Genomic DNA, 19,925 nt, shown 5'->3' on the forward strand with positions numbered 1-19,925 from the left:
TTAGTCTCTGTCTCCTTAAAGCTTGAGTTTTCAGGATTTTCTAAAAGGAACTTGGCTGTAGAAAAGCAGTCTCCTGTGGTTTGATAAATATTGGCTTAGTTTAAATCAATTGTTAATGCTGCTTTTACTAACTCCTTAAAATGTTTATTCACAGTGGTCTCCTTTACGCGTGTGTCTTATTTCAAAGTCTCTCTGCTCACATAATGAAGCCTGCTGTTTGAGGCAAAAGATGACTTCATCAATTGTAATATTTTCATGGCTGTGTATGGGTGATAGGCCATTTCAGCTAATTTTTATTACCATGTCGTTTTGTAACAGCTTTATGTCACCATCTTGCAGAAAACCGACGCCATGAGCTAAGGATGTGATGTTCACTGCTGTACTGAGATCCTGACTGCTCCAGAGAATTTACAGTTTTAATGATACACAGATCAGGGCAATATGAAGAAATCAGATTTATCCTGTTAATGCAGATACTGTTTTGTTGGCTGCAATGAGGTTGGGCAATACTGCCACTGTGATGTTCGGAGTGCATGTGCAGACTGATCAGCCGGTTTCATTTGTGGTCACCAACAGGGAGCAGGGAGTTTCTGTTAACAGAATAATAAACTGTGGAACATGGCTTATTTTGAACAATTAGTAAGATCTTCTGGGAAAGTGCCTCCATTGTAGCCTTTCAATACTTAAAAGGCTTGCAAGAAAGATGGGGAAAAACATTTTGGTAGCACCATATCCTGGTTTGAGCTAGAAGAGAACTAATTCTGCTTGGCGATTTAACTTTTCAGCTCAGTCCCTTCTAAGTGACTGCACCTTCTGCAGTTAAAGTTGTATTTTTGCAGGTAGTGTCTGCTTCTAGAAGTGGTAACATTTGGTCTTTATAGTTAATACTAAGGATTAGTCTTTAGAAAGTTCTTGCTTATACCTCCTCTTACAGACCCTAAGGTCACTGCTAAATTTTGGGTACTATATTGGTGTGCTGCAAAGCAAGAGGTCACTACTGTGGGGAGAAAGAGACAGGACAAATGGCCCATAACTAACCAACAAGGTATTCCATCCCATGTGTGTTATATTCCATATAAAGCTGTGAGAATTTACAAGGGTTAAGCACTGTTCTTCAGTGGTTGATTCGATTCTGCTCTTGATCCAAATTTCTGCATTCCTAAATCCACCTCCTGAATCTGATTCCTGTTTGCTTCTGCTGAGCAGAAGGTCTGAGGGGTTTGGAGCACAAGCCCTATGCGGAGAGGCTGAGGGAGCTGGGGTTGCTTAGCCTGAAGAAGAGAAGGCTCAGAGGAGAACTTACTGCTATCTGAAGCTACCTGAAGGGAAGTTGTAGCCAGGTGGGGGTTGGTCTCTTCTCCCAGGCAACCAGCACCAGAACAAGAGGACACAGTCTCAAGCTGTGCCAGAGGAGGTTTAGGCTGGATGTTAGGAAGAAGTTCTTCACAGTAGGAGTGATTGGCCATTGGAGTGGGCTGCCCAGGGAAGTGGTAGAGTCACCATCACTGGGAGTGTTTAAGAAGAGACTGGATGAGGCACTTGGTGCCATGGTTTAGTTGATCAGATGGTGTTGGGTTATAGGTTGGACTTGATGATCTCCAAGGTCTTTTCCAACCTGGCTAATTCTATTCTATTCTAATCCAGTCTGGGACTTGCCCAGTACCTGCTCACAATGTGTGATATAATTGCTGTCAAGGGGTTTGGGTTTGATACTGATTTTGTATTTATTTCCTTTTATTGTTGTTTTCATTAAAACTGTTTTGGTTTTCTTTTTCAGTTCATAAGTCTCTCTCTTTCCTTTTCTTCTCCCCTTCTGAGAAAGGAAAGGGGTCAGTGGAGAATGTCTGTAATTTGTCTGATGGCTGGCCCAGCCTTAACCCTTGTCAGGACTGTTGAGATAGGACAAAGGGGTAATGGTTGTAAATTAAAAGAAGGTAGATTCAGATTGAGTGTAAGCAAGACATTTTTTACAATGAGGATGGTGAAATGCTGGAGCAGATTGCCCTGAGGTGGTGGATGTTCCATCCCTGGAAACATTCAAGGCCAGGTTGGATGGGTCTCTGAGCAACTTGATCTAGTTGAAAATGTCCCCACTGACTGCAGAAGGATTGGACTAGATGACCTTTAAAAATCCCTTCCAGCCCAAACTATTCTGTGATTACATACTCGACCAAAGTTCTTTTAAAGTCAGTGTATTGTACATGTCAGTTCTTTAACAGATTGTATCTTTCCAGCCACATGATCTCTTTATGGTAAAAGCTGCATCTTTCTGTGATGAAGTTCATGGTGTGAGCAGGCTGCCTTGAAATTCTCTATATGCAGCTGGTAGTTGCAAACAAAACGAGAAAATGCAAATATAAAAATACTCCTCTGGTCTTTGGAATATGCCAAAGGCTTCAATCTCACCAGTATATATAAACTTAATGAGCACATAATGCATGCACCCAGCTGGTTTCTGGCATGCTTTTAGACTCCACTGGAACTGTTTGGCTTGATAGCAAATGTAATGACAGATACTTAGTATTAGCATAAATTTTGTTTCTTGGAGACCTTTCAGTGCCAAGAACCTCAGCAGTAATTTTTCTTTTCTCCTTTTTCCATTTCTGAATCTCCTTGGCTTTACCATTGCCAGTTTTTTAAGTCCAGTTTAATGGTTTTCCTCTGTTCTTTAAAGCACTGAGCATTTTTACCATCACCTCTGCAAAGGCTCCATGCTCGGTGCCCATGTAATCCAGGCAAATCCTCTGCAGAGGGTCCTGTTAAAAAGCCATAGGCATGGGGTTAAATCAGAATGGTCATGAGCCAAGCCATCCACTGTTTCTCCTAAAATAAATCATTGCTAATGCTGCTGCCATATGGCCAGTGAATGTGAGGCCTCTGTGATTTTTTATTTATTTATTTCCTTGTCCATGCTTTCAAGTGCTCTGGCTCTTAAACTGAGCTTCTCCTCCCATGTTATTTGTAGTTTATCTTCTGAGCAGTGAACTTGGGAAGCATGCAAGTGTGTCAGAAGAATAAGTAGCTTGACTCAGCTGTCCAGTCAGTGGCTCCTTAGTGTCTCCTGGATGAATTAAGCATGGCTCTACCATGATGTGATGAAGGCTTTTTTCACGGGAGCGCATCCTGACAGCAGGTCACTGCTGAACGGAAGGAGTCCACAGCTGCCCTCGGGTACTGCAGAGGTACTCCCTCTGTGCAGCAGTGGCCCCTAGTGGAAGATGCTCAGTCCTTCTGGTGACCCCCAGACTAGACATAAGGCCTAAAAACTTCCCATAATGACTCCTGCCATTTCCAAGCTTGTTTCAAATCTGGATCACCCCCAAGCAGCACTGTGGAAAGAAACCAATGACTCACTTCTCTCTCCTGACTGGTTTGCTAAATACTAGAGTTTGAGCTATTAAACAGCAATATAATTACACTGAGTTAAGGAATTAGAGACTCTTAAGTACTTTTTTAAGCTTCTCATTGCTTTGGCAGGTTCTCTCAGCCTTTGCCAGTGTGAGCCTGCACTTTATAATGGAAAACTGGGGGAATATAATATTCCAACCTATACATTTTAATTTGTCTCTGTGCAATCTCAGGTTACATTGTATAATTGTATATAATGCTTTTCTGAAGACCTGTAATGAAAATCTATATCTTCTGCTTCTGAAGGGAAGGATATAAAATTCTTACTGCAAATATTGGCAGTGGTGCAGCACTCACACATGCAAACAGAGGAAACAATTTGGTAAATGTGGAGTCACCTTGTCCCTGTAACTTAAACAATGAGATAGGAAAAGTATTCTGGAAGATAAGAAATCTGTCTGTAATGATATTTTCCATATTGGCTTTTATAGTATGACCTATGAAAAGAAACCAGTGCAAACTTTGCTTCAAACCTTCCTTTCACATTTGAGCTTTTGTAAATCACTATTTTTTTTTGAGGCTGACAGAATAGGTTGCTGTAGGAGGCAACTTTTCCATTGTTATTTTGGGTGAATGCTGCTTTTGGTAGGACTGTTCACATGAACTCGTCTTAATCCCCATTTCTGCCTTCAGATGTGAGTTCAAGTTAGTCTTCTTTCTTACAGATTGATGTTGCAAGCCTCCTAAAATCAATTCTAGCAGATATTACCATCCCAGGTCCTTAAACATCTACTACAGCCTTTTAAAACAACATTGTGCTCTTCCTAAGTGCTGCTTTTCCTTAAAAGATGAAAAGTGTTGGGTTTTAATCAGCACTGGACTGGAATTTTGTCTAGTGTTCTAATGGCTATTAGTATAAAATCTCATTCTACTTTCTCTAGTTTTCAGTGTCGTTACTATGGCTCTTAAACAGGTACTACTTTGTTTTAAAGCTGACCCTTATTTCCAGTCAGGTATTCTGCAGTCCTGCTTGTCCTTTCTGCTACTTGGCCAGTCTAAAAACATGTTGCTATTTTTTTTTCCATTGTACAAATGTTGTTAGAAGTCATGTTGACTTGTGCTTTTCAGGAGAAGCCATAAAGAGGGAATTTTCTCTATCTTATATGAAAAACATGTTCATGGCAGTGAAAGCACAGTAGTGCTTTTATGCCTTCTCAAAACAGGAATTGGCTGTTGTGTTGTTTTTAATGATGAGCTATTTACAAGTTTAGTGTCCAGAAAACAACTTGGCTTGTTATGCTAACATTGCACAAGATCTTCATAAGCCCTCAGGAGGCTACTTAGCTTCTGAAAGCTTAGTAGAGAATCTGTTAAATCAGCAGAAGAATATTGAATTCCTGGTTGACTTGAAAAATGCTTATTTCCAAAACAGAGTATGCTGAATTATGTCTTCCACTGAAACAGCCAACCAAAAGACAGGAATGTAGGAATAATAAACAGAGTGGAAGTGTAAGCCTTTGCAAAAACAAGAGCATTTTAATGTGGAAAAATTTACAAGCTCTGATTTGCAGAAACAAAATTCTAGAGAATGATAAATGTAGCCAAGTTTTCATCACCAGTTTACTTCTATTTAAACTCTCCCAAATGTCCAAAAATGCAAAGAAATTTTCACTTACTTTCTACTGTTTGACCAGTTTGAGAGCAAGGCATATGGAGAAAAAAAGCTCTATCCATGCTAGTGAAATAGTGGCTTATCCCCACAGTCATTGATGCTGATGCTCTCAGAAAAGCAAACGTTGCGGCCTGGTCCATGTTATTTCCATGTAGGATGCATTTAGACAGTATCACAGAATCACCAAGGTTGGAAGAGACCTCAAAGATCATCAAGTCCAACCTATCACCCAAGACCTCATGACTAGACCATGGCACAGAGTGCCACATCCAATCCCCTCTTGAACACCTCAGTAAGCCTATGTGATCAAGGTTGGTCATAAAACCGGGCTGCAGCTTGGTGGTGCCATTTGGGAACCATGGTGAATGCTACAGAACACGCCCTTTCCACAAGCTCTTTTTGTGCCACACAAGAATATGGAGGCTCAGTTTTAACATTAGCAGCCAGCAACAATCAATAAACATTACTGCTTAGGTTATAGAATGCCTTTCAGCACCATGTTCTCAAAAAGCAGGCTGCTGCTTTGATGTCCTTCTGCATGTAGGTGTGCCCGTACCCATGTACACAAATCTACCATAATCTGCACAAGCACTTACAGTGCCCAAGTAACTTCTTTTGGGTTAGCTGTAGTTTTTGTTCACGCTTCTTTTTTATTCTAAGAAAGATGGAAAAGTGTTTAGTCTTGGGAATGCTTTTGTGTAAGAAAAGGAAAAGGTTTGTTAGGTTCCCTAGGTTGTGTTTGTCAGGAGAGAAGAGGACAAGAAACCTGCCCAGGTAAGCCATCCTATAAAACTGATAGCTCTCCTAGCAAAGTGTTCCTGCTGAGGTCATGCTAGCATCAGTCAGCCTGTAAGCTTGCTGCCAGGTAAATCCCTTTATTGACTCAAATAAGCTATAGGAAGATAAATGCTTCTGCCATGAATTAAGGATGGTACATGTGCTTTTCACCTCCACCACCTCTGAACTGGCAACAGTTTGAAAGATGGGACAAACTTGAAAAACAATTTGAAACAAATTACATTAAAGAGTGAAAGTAACTTTTGTGCAAAGAATTAATTGAGTGTTTTCATCTCAAACGTGCCTTATGGATCTGATATTAAGATTGACTTGCCCTAATTCTCTTTACTTTTTGTAGTGAGTTAAAAGATGTCTTTAATATGCTCCAGTCAATCTTCTTAACAAGACCTATTTCTTGTTAGATATGTACTGAGTCTTATCAGGGGCAGTGTGCTGTTGTCAGAGTACATCTTCACAAGTTCTCACAGAACTCTTAGAAATCTCTGCTGGTAAATGTTTTAATTTAGTTGATCATGTAATGAAAACTGGAACTGAGGTCATTCCATTATAGAATTATAGAATCAGTAAGGTTGGAAAAGACCTCAGAGATCATCAAGTCCAACCTATCACGCACTGAACCATGGCTTCAAGTTCCACGTCCAATCCCTTTTTGAACACCTCCAGGGATGGTGACTCCACCACCTCCCTGGGCAGCACATTCCAATGGCAAATTACTCTTTCTGTGAAGAACTTTCTCCTCACCTCCAGCCTAAACCTCCCCTTGGCACAGCTTGAGACTGTGTCCTCTTGTTCTGGTGCTGGTTGCCTGGGAGAAGAGACCAACCCCCACCTGGCTACAACCACCCTTCAGGTAGTTGTAGAGAGCAATAAGGTCTCCCCTGAGCCTCCTTCTCTCCAGGCTAATCAGCTCCCTCAGCCTCTCCTCACAGGGCTGTGCTCCAAACCCCTCCCCAGCCTTGTTGCCCTTCTCTGGACACGTTCAAGTGTCTCAATATCCTTCTTAAACTGAGGAGCCCAGAACTGGACACAGGACTCAAAGTGTGGCCTAACCAGTGCTGAGTACAGGGCAGAATGACTTCCCTGTTCCTGCTTATGTTACAGCCTGAGCTGTTGTTGAGGAACTGAATAATTGTGGTAAAAAATATGTATCGCAAGTGGAATGATTCTTCATGTACTGAATAGCAATCTACTCATGTCAAGAGTTTTCATTTATTCTCAAATTTTCATTTAATCATTCAAAGATGTTAGCCTTCAACTTGTGTGGAAGAAAAAGGCAAGAAACTGCTGTTTACCCTTTGTCTGTGTTGGCAACAACAAAAGGAGAGATTAAATTAAGACTGGAAGGTTAAAACTGTGTTAAATAGCTAGAAGGTTAGTTAATAAAAGAATATATAATAGCTTCATCATAGCAGTGTCATGTGAACTAGTATTTGTTGTCCAACAAGAACTATATTGCAGCTAATCCACACCATTTCACTGCTCAGGAACCACTTTTAAAGATGTTTCCTCCTATGTTGCTTTGAAGTCCTTATAAGAATGAATTAAAACTGTAAACATACAGCATCAAGTATCTGTTGTAGATGCAGGTGACAGTGATCCCTAGTGTGACAAGCAGATAAAATCCTGCTTGTGCTTTTCTGCCCATCTGAAGTTGGTTTGCCCCTCTGGAGTTCAGTGTCGGGCAGTAGTCTGTGTACGATGCAACATGCCTTTTATTTCTCAAGAAGCCTTGCTGATGAAGTGTTGCTTTGTTTGGGAGGACAGATTTGTGATTGCTCTCCAATTACTGCCTCGAGATCACAAGAGGGGGGGGAAAACCAAATACACCCTGGTTGAAGGAAATTTTCTTTTGAGTCTAATGCCATCCATGATAGTTTATTCATCAGCCTTAACAGATGACAAGAAGGTTAAATATATTAGATCTTTGTGACAGAGTAACTGTGGTGGGTTGAAATTACCCCCCGACATAAAATTGCCAGACCAGCTCAGCTGAAAGCAAATGAAGCTGTATTTGCAAGCACACTACAATCTAGAATATGGAATGCAATGAGTATGTACAAAATATACAGTATTTACATACATATACAACACAAGAACACCCCTGGACAAAACCAGGGGGTTACCAGCAGCATCCCCCTGCCTGCTCCCTTCTTCCCCTGTACACAGTGAAAGAGAGAGGAACAGAGAGTCGCTTGTTAGTACTTAACCACAACAAATGCATGCAGCCAAGGTCAGCAAGCTAGCAGAAGCACCAGCTACTATCTGACAGAGTGAAGAAAACTGAACAGAGAAATAGTTAGTTTACCCAACTAACTGTTATTTAGATACCAGGCCAATGGGATATTTAGACCTTATCATGATATTTTCCTTTTTACATCCAGTGGTAATGTGTTTATATTCTACCACGTCTTGCTCAAGATCTGTGGAAAATTTTCTGGGCACAGCCTAAAACTACCACAGTAACTTCCACAAATTCTAGGGCTTCTTTATTCTTTGTAGAGATTTTTTTTGTTAACAGAAAATTAGAAAAGTTAAGCAAATCTTAAGTCTAAGAATTACCTGGTTCTTTGGCTTTTGGTTTGGGTTTTTTTTTGGTGTGCTGTTTTGGTGGTGGTTTTATTTCTTGAGTTTAGCCTAGCCTTGTAAAAATGTTGAATTGCTGAGCAATTCCTGGGTTTTTGTTAAACTGCCTTTTGCAAGTAAGGATTGTCTGAGAACCTTTGCATTATTTGGGCTGTTAGCTTAAGCATGAACTTTTGTGATGTTTGCTTCGCAATGGTAAAGAGCAGTGGCACTAAACACAGGTGAGTTTCTCTGTTTATGTGCCTCATTGATAAACCCATTGCAGGCAGAGTCTAGATCTGGTCTGGTGGAATGTGCAGCCCACTTTTTATCCTGCAGATAACTATGGTAAGCACCAACTTAACTTCTGCTTACAGAAGAAATGTGTTCAAATATCTCCTGTGTAATGTTTTCACTTCTGTCTTTCTGAGCAATAATGGTCTCTAAAGCAGAGGCCTTCACGAATGATAAAGTATCATTTTAGCCTGTGGGAACCTGTCCTGGCAGAGATGCTCACTTTGTTGCCACTAGGTTTGTGTCTCCTAGGCATGTGTCTCCTGTACCTTTAGATTCATGTCAGAGTGCTTTCTTTAGGGTGTTGGGATACTTTTTCTGGTGTTTTCTTTCAGGGAAATGCTAGCTGTATTTTGTAAAGAATATTGCTTGCCTTACATATTTGCAAGACTTGATATGCCATATGGTAAAATGTTAGAAGAGAGAAACTCTCCCTCAGCACAAATCTCGAAACACCATCTTGTGAAGCCTGTTTAGAAGTGGTCAGAAGTTTGCTGTTTGTATTGGAAGGTATGTGTTAAGTATGGGAAGAATGGTACGAATACTAGTCAGTCAGCCATTGGTAGTGAACTCTGCTGCTGCAGAAAAAGCAGGCTGTAAAGCCTGACTTGTCTGCTCTGGTAAGTCTAGAGTGAACTTGCTTAAGGTTTGTAAATGCAAAAGTACATATCTGGCTTTCTTGACCATGTGGAATAGGTAACAATTGCGGGCAATGCCTTGGAGCAAAGGTTTGAGAGGATCTCCGGGTGACTTCCTCAGCAAAGCCACTGCTTGTCTGGGAGTTCACAGATGATTATTAGCACCTAGGATAGGAAGGCTGCAACTCTGTAGCATCTGTTGCACTTAAGGTGTACAGTAAAACAAATGCCAGTATGAAAATGAGCAATGCCAATTCAAAGTGACTGCCTGTTATCCTGGATTAGTATCAGGTTCTGTCAAGTAAATGTATGTTCCTCTTCTCAAACTGTTAGCTGTAAATATCCAGCTCATCTTAGCTATCCAACTATAGGCAATTGTTGCATTTTTTTTTTCCTCTTCCCTCCCTTTTCTCTGTTGAGTCTGTACAGCTCTGAGTTGAGAGTGGTAAAAGTTTCTCCCCTTTAGGTGACATGTGACCTTTACTTCTGATACAATGGCAGCTTGCTCTTTAGGGTATACCTGTGGACTTTAGACTAAATGATGCCGAAGTTGATGGAAGCACGTAAGTGTTTTGGTGTTTTGCTGCATTGCAAGAGCAATCTTATGACTGCAGCAAACTTGCAAAAGGGTATAAAAGCAAAGGCAAAGTTATTAGTTAATCCTCTAATTCCAGTGTAGCTGTGTCAGTAGCTAGTTGAAGTCATTTACAGGCCCCATAAGGGACTTCAGATCAGTTACTTTGATAAGGCGTTCTAGTTTTCTAGCCTTTTGAAGAACTCAGTTCCAGTAATTCTCTCTTTCTTCTCCCTTTCATTCCCTCCCTAAAGGTCATCACATTCCAGTTTCCTAGATGAAAGGATGTTACCAGAATCATTGCACAACTCTATGTGAGAACAATTGGTAGGGTGGTGTCTGAGCCAGCCTTTTTTTTGCATGGTCTTAAAAATGAATCTTCGTACTGCCAACAAAGCCAACTGCTGAAGACTGATGCAGTCCCAGCAGTCTTTCTAGGCCTACAGTTGACCAGATGTGGACAAAGCTCTGAAGTTCAGAATGTGTTTGGACTGAGAAGGGATTTTGAGGTTCTGACTGAATCCTCAAGTACTGTTTGGGTACAAGTGGGATTAGCCGTGTTACCTCGTCACTGCTGTCTCCAGACACTGCTTGGTTTGTGGTCCCAGAAAACATGATAAAACTGTGGTAGCAGTTAACAGCCAGTTAGCATGCACACAGCTAGTGTGTACCAGTGAGGCTGAACCAGGGCATATTAACAAAGCAGAACATTGTGGGTATGCTGCTTGTGTAATATTGCAAACCCTACTCAATTACCATGTGACTGTTTAAGTGCAGGATTTTATAGTGGAAGAGGAGAGTAGTTGCATAGGATACAGGGAGAAAGGAAAGCAGAGGATAAAGAACCTGCACTCAGTTCTGGTTCAATTCCTGGTGCTTAGCTTGACCACAACTACAGTTCTCTTCAGAAGATAGTAATGACCTGTGGTGGGTAATGAGAAGACACCACTGAATATATTTTCAAGCTTGTGGTAGTGATGTAGCTGTGGTAACAAGTTTTTAGAAAGGTAGTCATTTCATTATGTTGACTGATGGTTCTGGAGCGAAGTAAAAGCTGACAGGCCTTTGAGACCCACAAATGAAGGCTGCAAGTTGCTGTAGTAGGTGATTATGTCTGCAGAGGACTAGAAGATTTGCACATGAAACTTGTTTACATCTCAAAACACTCTTCAATCTATAAGGACAAATCTAGAATCATAAACTCTTGTTATGGGAAAGAGTCTAAGGAAGACTGTGAAGTAGTTGCCAAATACAAATTAAGGTTGGTCTTTAGCCTGGAAGGCTCCCAACAACTTGAAAAAGGATGTGAATGTATAGAGGGGAAGACTATAAAGGTGCTGAAGTTCCTTCTGCTTGAAGCATTGTAAACTTTCCTACTTTCTGGGAGCATGGAGAGAATGTATGTATGGGAGAAGCTGCACGCCTGGTTGTGGGAGAGGGCTGATCACAGCAATTGTAGCCAGCCGTTTATGTTGTCTTACTCTTCTCTCAGTGGTGAAGTCTTTTGTATTTTGATGGGTTTGTATATCACTGACTTGAAGTGTTACCAGAAGTTGTGTATTTCTGCATAGGACACATGCAGATGTATCTTCCTCAAGAGGTACTAAGGTAGCTCTTTCATACTGCATATAGACTTCTGTGGACACTTGTGGGTTGTTTGATTGTCTCAAGGTTAAAAATGCGAGTAGTGGGTTTTGACCCACCTTCTGTAGTACCTTGCAGTAGGCCTTTTGCTGGGTTTCTTTGTTTTGGTGGTTTTGGGTTGGTTTTTTTGACCTTCACTTTGCAGTCTGGGGTATGTAAAATAACCAAAAAGATAAGAGAAACCTAGGCCTCCATTAGGTGGCCTGATCAGAGCCAATTTATAAACAAGTTTCATAAGCACAGGATGCCTTTGTGGTTTACTGAAATCTTACTGCTTTTGAAGGAAGAGGAATTAAGCTTCTGCAGAAACTCTGTGGGAGAAAAGATGAAGAAATAATGCTGTTAATGGAAGAGAAAAGATGTCTTAAAAAGCAATGATTGCTGTTAAAAATACCAGCTGTTACCCACTAATGATAGACCAAGTTTTGCAAACTTAACAGGTTTCATCCGTTTTTCTCACGCTTTGCCTTTGATGGGATTTTTCCTTTTGATTGCATGGTTGTGAGTGGAGTGCCCAATATTCTTGGCTACAAAAAGTATATAGGTTCTTAAAATTACATTTGTTGTGGCCTGGAGCACAGCTGTGTGGATGTTGGATGTTTCTTTGAGACCTGGCGTTACTTCTGGCTGATCCCTTTGTTATCTACACATTCAAAGGAAGATGATTAGTATCTAGCAGCCTGCTTCACTAATGTGGCATAGACTTGCACTGCTGTAGATTTAATGCTTCAGTATATGAATCATTCACCTGGTGAAGGCAGTTTTGGGTAATTGATTAACCAGAAATATACTCTGTGGACTAGAGACAAGTAATTATAAATGTTGCTTATTACAGTCTTATCGATGGTACAGTGCTCAATCTGTTAAGCAGGATGCAGCTACTAGGGAATTCTGAATCTTATTTAAAAGCAGATGACTTTCTTGGTTAGTCAGGTACCTCTTGAATCAAAACCTCTTATGGAGAAACTAGGGGATTACTTGGACTTGATGGCTGTGTCTGTCTTAATCTGTTCAGCTACAGCCTTGTCAGAAGATGAGTGATTAATCTTGACTGCACGAGGGAGAAGAGACTCTGAATTCTAGTTTGTGTTTAATTTTAACACTTCCATAAGCACAAGCAGTACATTTCGTAGTTTCTACTTTAACTAGAGGCCTTGTGTTGCAGTTACTCATGTGGCTTAATGACTATTGGGTTCATGGTCTTACCTTCATTTCTTTTCTAGGTAAGGCACGTGTACAGCAGCTAGCAGAGAACACAAGGTATTTCAGGAGACGACTGAAAGAGATGGGTTTTATCATCTATGGAAATGAAGATTCTCCTGTTGTGCCTCTGATGCTGTACATGCCAGCAAAAATTGGGTAGGTTTAACAGGATAGATTCTCATCTGTTTCCTTTAAAACTGGGATGGAGCAAGAATACTAAGACTTCTCTAAACATAAGAGAAGACTGATTTGATTGTTTGCTTTTATGATCGTTACATGGAAACTTCCTATAAGCAGTCTGGAGAAAACTGAGGATTTCAGCCTCAGTAAGAAAGACTTCAGGGAAGCAGTTTTAAAACATGGCATGTAGTTGTAAAAGTTGAAGTTTGGGGAGGATTTTCTAATTTATTTATATGTAGAGTGTATATATGTGCTAAAAGGAAGCCAAAATTGAATGGAAATGAACATTAAAAGTCACTGGAGGATTCTTTCAACTGCTCCTGGATCAAAAGCAGCCAGCATTTCCATAGATGGAATCTGAAAATTAAGGCAGGGGGGTGGGGGAGGAAGGCAAGGGGCAAGACATGGTGGGTCACAAAAACCTGTATTTGATGAATCCCCAGTTTTTCAAGAGGTCTGGATTTAATAGCTGAGATACTGTTATTGTAAATACTTAGATTTGTAAATGCCTGTGGGCTGCTGTGTGGATAATTAAGGCTAAAATTCTGCCAGCAGAATACAATGTATATATAAAAAATTTTTGCAACATAAACAAAAGCCTGATTTCAAGGACAACTTGGCTTTGATAGCTGCTTTTCAGTGTCTGTGTATATTGCAGTGCTCAACCAACACTTTTAAATTTGGAAAGCAGAGCTTCGTTTAAAGCCGTATCACGCATCTCTGGTGCTCTTCTGGCTCACTTAGGCTTCAGTCTGGTTAAGCACTGTGGTTCTGTGAGGGAACAAACATCTCCTGGCACTCTGCATGAAGCTATATATAGTCTTCTCCACCTTTCTCAGTTCAACCAAATTTAAAAGGTCTGTAACCTTTATGGGTGTTGTAGAGTCTGCAGTTTGCACCATCCAGCACACAGAGGCATACTGTTTCTACTGCCCAGCTGCTCTACCAGTCAGCACAATCTTTTCCCTGGAAGTGCTCATGGAAATATTTAATAGCTGAGCAGTTGGGCCAGTAACTTAATTTAAAAAAACAAGAACCCAGAGCTCTGATGAGAGTTGGCTCTCAGGATCTACACAGAGTCTACTTCATTCTTTCTTTGTCTCTTTTAGTCTGCCTTTACAATAGTTTGGGATTAGTGAAAGGATACAAAATGAAGTGTATCAGAATACACCTATGCATAAGACAGATAGTTGCAGCAGAAATGAAAGGCAGAAAATTTAGAAACCTAGTAAAAGGATGGTCTTTCTATACATCCTTGTAAATCTCTTAAGTTCCTTGCTACTTCTCAAGGGAAGGTCAATTCAAAAAGGTTTAACCATTTCCTGTGGCCTGTAGAAACACTCAATTGTACCACCATCAATGAAAGGTGGTAGAGTTTCGTGCCTCTCGAGGCATGTCACAGACACTAATTCATTTAATCCCCATAAGAATTTGTTTTGTTGAAGATACTGTATGACTGGTTTATGAGGGTTTTGCAACCTCCTCAAAAATATTTTGCATCAGATTAGATGATCTCAATTTACTGTGGCAATTCAGTGGTTCCCATGGTAGGCACTTTACAAGCAGTACGTTCTGTGACACCATGATGTACTCGGAATTAAATTGGTGAAAACAAATCATCTTGAAGCTGCAGAAGCATCTAGTTTGGGGCATTGCAGCATGGGGGATTCCTTGTGTAGTCAGACTTCTGAGCCAAAAATCTCCATTTCCTATCAACAAGGTTTGCAAGCTTAGGTTACAAATCCATCCAGAAACAGCCTGCTAAAAGAGTAGCCTCTGCCACGTACAATCTTTCAGCTTTGTTAGAACTTAATTCAATGAAACCTTTTGAGCAGGACCACCTTGGGACTGAATTTTTTAAAAGCCTTTTGTGAACAGGTGCTCTGCCTCTGAAAAAAAGGTACTGGAAGCCCCAAATGGTGGTCTTACAGGCTTGCTTCAGAAAAGGCCTCTCTGGGTTAACATACTGAGACCTTAGTGCTGTTGCTGCTTTGCCTCCACTAATAGCATCCTGACAGTCTCTCTTGTTCTCTCTGGCAGCGCATTTGGGCGTGAGATGCTGAAGCGGAACATCGGTGTTGTGGTTGTGGGCTTCCCTGCCACCCCCATCATCGAGTCCAGAGCCAGGTTCTGTTTGTCTGCAGCTCACACCAAAGAGATGCTTGATACAGTAAGTGTCTCATCTTGTCTTCCTTTTTGCTCATGCCTTCTACAAACAGATACAACGATTGTCTGGTTTTTGTGGACCGGTTCAATGTTTGGTACACAAACTAGTTGAACCTAGTATTCAAAGCTTTGTGTAGTAAAGCTGGCAATGACTCTCTCTCTTTCCTTGCTTCAACAATGCAGAATGGCTGCCTAGAGTAACTTTCTTTTCCTGTTTTAATTATGTGTGAGAGTCTCATTCCTTTGAGACAATGCTTTCTCTGCTCTTAAAGAGGCTCCACCTTCCACAGAATGTTAGAAGGAAAAACTTCTGCTGAATAGAAGTTTAACACACACACACAGAGAATCCCAAAAGAAACACCCAACAAACACCTGAGTACCTCCAAAAATCTGTAATCTTCTCAAGAGCAAGTGCAAACCTCAGCATGTGATTACCAGTGAGAATTCTTATTCTGAAGATTACTATTCCAGTTCTTGTTTACAGCTTCAGAGCACTTACGTCTTAAATAATCCTGTCCTAAATGAGTTTGTGCCATGTGCAATGCCTTACTGACTCCTGCCTGCCCTAAGCATGTTCCAGCAGGAATGGAGGGTCCCTCTAAGGAGGCCATTTATGATATGCTGCCTTAAAAATTAATTATGGGAATTACTCTCTGACTAATTCATCTGAATGGCGATTATATGAATAAGCCTGCCTCTCCTTGTTACAGTTTAGTGTGGTAACTACATGCATTTTTGAGTCTTCTGAATAATCTTCTTTGATGGACACAGACATGGGCTGCCTTAGGCCCTTTCAAAGTTTTCTGTTGTATTTTTGTTGCCCACTCAGAATCTAAGCTAGATTGAGTCACAACCTTGGGCTTCAGAATAACAGATTGTCCTGTTCAGAGACCTGCTTGAAGGAATCCCATAGGCTATGACCCTGAAGAGAGGAGGTGTCCAAGGCAGCTGTTGGTTTTAGTTATTTCTCCCTGAAGAATAATCCACCCTGTCTTACAGGAAAGCAGATGTAGTGGGAAACTTGCACTGATGGACAAGACAACAAAAGCATAAAATGGAAGCATATAAGAGGTGCAAGCAGGAGCAAGTGACACAGGAGTAACAGAGACAAAACATACAGGAATGGGGGCAGGAAAGCCAAAGTCCACCAGCACCTGAATCTGTCAAAAGACATGAAAAGCAGCAGGCAGGGCTTTTATGGGGGTATCAGTAGCAAAAGGATGAACAGAGAAAATGTGGGGGTGCTGATGAATGGCACAGGGATCAGGTGATAAAGGACACACGAGAGTACAGGGTACGCTAGTGTCTTTGTTACCTCAGTCTTTCCTGATGAGGCTTGCCTTCAGAAATCCTGGGCCCGTGAGGTCAGTGGGAAAATATGGAGCAATGAAGACTTACCCTTGGTATGAAGTGTCTGATGAGGAAATATTTAAACAAACTGAACATACAGAAGTCCATGGGACCTCATGGGCTGCACACATAAACATTGAGGGAGCTGGCTGTCCCTGCAAGACCACTCTCGAGTATCATCTTTGGAAGGTTATGATGATCAGGGGAGGTTCCTGAATATTGGAAGAAAGCAAATATCACCACTAACTTCAAGAAGGGCAAGAAATACAGTCTGAGGAACTGCAGGTTGAGAAACCTTACCTTGAACCTTGGGGAGGTAATGGGGAAAAAAAACAACTTGAAACTATTTTCAGACATTTTGTGGGCAAGAAGCTAATTTGGAGTAGTTATGAAGGTGAAATCCTGCCCAGTGTCCACATATGATCAGGTGGTGACACTTCAGACTTTTCACATTTCACTGCCACAGAACTTTCAAATCAGCAGCTGAAGTTTGCTCTCTTTTATTTCAATTTGGTTAGGGAAAACAGTAGGGCAGTGGGGTGTGCAGTTTGATGTATAGTTCATCTTGTTCTCTATCAGTTATGCAGCCTGCCACATGTCTGTGGCATTGTACTTGATGCTACTGAGTTGGTTTTGCCTTGTAAAACCTGAGTGATTCTTCCCTGACACTCCAACAGCAAACTGCTTCGGGAGTTCCTTCTCAGCTACTCGTCCTGCTGCTCTTCCTCTAACTTTCTTAATTCAGTTGTTTCTGTTCCAAATAAAAATTCTGAAACTATGGAGAAGGCCCTCTCCTTCCTTTCCTGTCAGTGTAAAATGAATAGTATCATAGAGTTGACTCAGAGCACAGTAATAGAGCTGAGTGCATTGACATGAGGGAGCAGTAGAATCTGGCCAGGTGGACATGGGGATACAAATGGGCAGGAGACAGAAGGAAGGAGAAGAGAGAAAACTGAAGTCTGTGAATTCACACTGCTGCAAACTGAGCTGCAACTGAAACCATGCAAACATGGTGAGTTGGCATGACCTGAGCAGTTATGCAGTCTCACTGTTGGTTAGGTTCTTGGTCTTTTTTCTTAGTGACTAACTGGAGTCCTTCCCATAACAAGCTGCTTTTGCAGAGTCTATATAACTACTGTACTTAGTCTCTTCCAAAACCAATCTGTAACTTTTACTACTCTGCTGGAAAAAAAGCTCTTTTCCTGTCAATTTGCTTACAAGTCTTTCTGCTTTCCAGACAATGTTTCAAGCTTTGTGCATTTAACTCCTAAAGATTCATTTCTGGAGGACTTCTGTAGGTGCTGAATGCCCTAAATTGAGGAAATGCTTATTTAATATATTAGGGCTTGTCTGCCTAAGTAAATTAATCCAGGGCAAAATGAGGTGTGAATTTTGAAGCGAATGAAGAAATCCCAATTTAGCTCAGTATGTGGAGGCTTTGTTCCAAGTTACTTTAATCCACTTTAGGCTTCAAAACAGCTGCATACTCTGAACCCAGAACACTGGAAAAAGGAGTTAATAAGGAGCCAGTCTTTCTGTCAGTGACTTTGTGTCATGTTTTCTTGTGATGCAGTGAAAGGGGATTGATTTCAAGCAGCTAATCATTAAAGCAGCCCTAAGATCTGATCCCTCTGCTGAACTGTAGCAACAATATCCACCAGGAAAAGGAACTGGAATGAACAGACTTGCAGAGAGCTGGCAGAAAGCTTCTTCAAGTCAGTGACAGTGAGGAAAACTTGGTGGCTCATCCTTGTGCAATAACTAAGGCTGTTACGGCATTTTCTTCTAAACAAAGTCCAGCCAGGTTTGGCCACAAGGAAGAGAAGCTTGTGTTGTAAATGCTGATACTTGTAATGATTCCTTGTTCTTATTAAATCAACCCACATGATGAGGAACAGTTCTCAGTTACAATTTTAACCGTTTTATGTAAATAGAACTTCCTTGCCTGAAAATATTTGGCTCAGGATCAGAGTGAAGTCCCTCATAACCTGCATCCCTGTGGGCTAGTACTTTCTTTTCAGTGATGAAAAATATATTACACTCTCCTGAAGTCAGAGTTCACCAATGCCATTTCCTTTGTAGTCTTTGCTGGTCACATGGTCCTTTTTGTTTTAAATTAATAAAATCCTAAATCTGCATTCAAGAATAACAGTTAAGACTCTTTCAACAGAAACTCAACCTTAAATTGTTTCCATATGGGATCTTTACTTAAAGCTCTGGCAAACTGTGCCCACGCTTTTCTTTTGGGGGTTTTGTTGGTTGTTTTGGGTTTTGTTTGGTTTGGGGGTTTGTTTTGGTTTTGGTTTACCGAGGTCCAGCTTGGCTTTGTTGCTCCCCCTACATTTTAGAACGCAGAGGTTTTCGCTGCCAGATATAACAAGCGTGAGCAAGCATGAGGGGATGTTGTTTAAAGAAACAAAAACTTGAACTATCCCTCCAGGAAGGAAAAGCATGTAGGGATATTAACCCCTGTCTGCCAGCTATTCTCAAGAGACAGGCATTTGACCCAGAACATGTTAAAATTGGAGCATTAATGCTGCGTTAGTTGCATGCTGGAGGAATTTCTGAATGTGTCTATCTGAATAAATTTACAGTTCAAGGGAGTGCAGAATGGCAATTTTTTTAACTCAACCTTTGAGTTCAAAAATCCCATTGGACTTGGAAGTCATCTTCTGAATTCATTTCTTTGTCACTTGCCTGGATAATTAGCCTGCAATGTACTGTTGCAGAATTATCTGCAGCAACTGATTTATTTTGTACCTTGCTCCAGGAGTGTTCTGTAGAGAGATGAAGTTTAGGGTTTGGCTTTTAGCAAACCCTGTTGTGAACCAGTGTCTTATCAAAGAGATTGCAACATAAAGAAAGTATGATTAACTGAGCTGGGACTTTACTCATTTCTTACATTAGCAGATGTTTGTTCTCTGGTAAACTTCATAACATTTGTATTCAGGTCAGTGGTGAAAGGTTTTCCTAGCTTGTTCTGGGCCACCAGCTGTGTGAGTGTTGTTTTGTGGTACCCTCATTCAATGGGACTTGTTTTCTAGAGAGAAAATGCTTGAGATCCTACCCAGAATAACCTTTTTTTTTTTTTTTCATTCCTTGGATTAGCTGGAAAGAATCTCCTATGCAATGTTGTTAACAATGTGGTTAACATCTCTAGTTGTATATGGACAATGCAAATTAACCAAATGGAGACATAACAAATACTTCACACAGTGTTGCAGTTTGCTTTTCACTATCTTGCAATCTCACAAAAGAGAGTATGTCAGAGATGGTATACTAACAGGTACACTAACACACAGGTTGGTTTCATTCTGAATGATTCACTAAGAGGAGTCATTTTTTCCTTTTCAGCTCTGTTACCTCCAGAATGGGAGGAACATTGCTCTTGGTTTTTTCCTGTCTGTGAACAGTCATGAGTTTTGGGGGATGACTGTGAAATTTGAGTTAGTATTGCTGGATATTATGATCCCACCTTGGAACTGCAGTAGTCAGA

The 19,925-nt window shown here is 40.9% G+C and overlaps 1 protein-coding gene across 1 annotated transcript in view; it reads left to right on the plus strand.

Annotated features, from left to right (window-relative positions):
- Nucleotides 1-19,925, plus strand: part of SPTLC2 (serine palmitoyltransferase long chain base subunit 2) — a 73,779-nt gene that overhangs the window by 53,308 nt on the left and 546 nt on the right. The window contains exons 10-11 of the mRNA XM_054161988.1: nucleotides 12,754-12,889; nucleotides 14,954-15,083. Coding sequence (XP_054017963.1) covers nucleotides 12,754-12,889; nucleotides 14,954-15,083 — 266 coding nt within the window. The remainder of the gene's footprint in view (nucleotides 1-12,753; nucleotides 12,890-14,953; nucleotides 15,084-19,925) is intronic.

Source organism: Dryobates pubescens, chromosome 5 (genome assembly GCF_014839835.1).
Source record: "Dryobates pubescens isolate bDryPub1 chromosome 5, bDryPub1.pri, whole genome shotgun sequence".
Taxonomy (NCBI): domain Eukaryota; kingdom Metazoa; phylum Chordata; class Aves; order Piciformes; family Picidae; genus Dryobates; species Dryobates pubescens.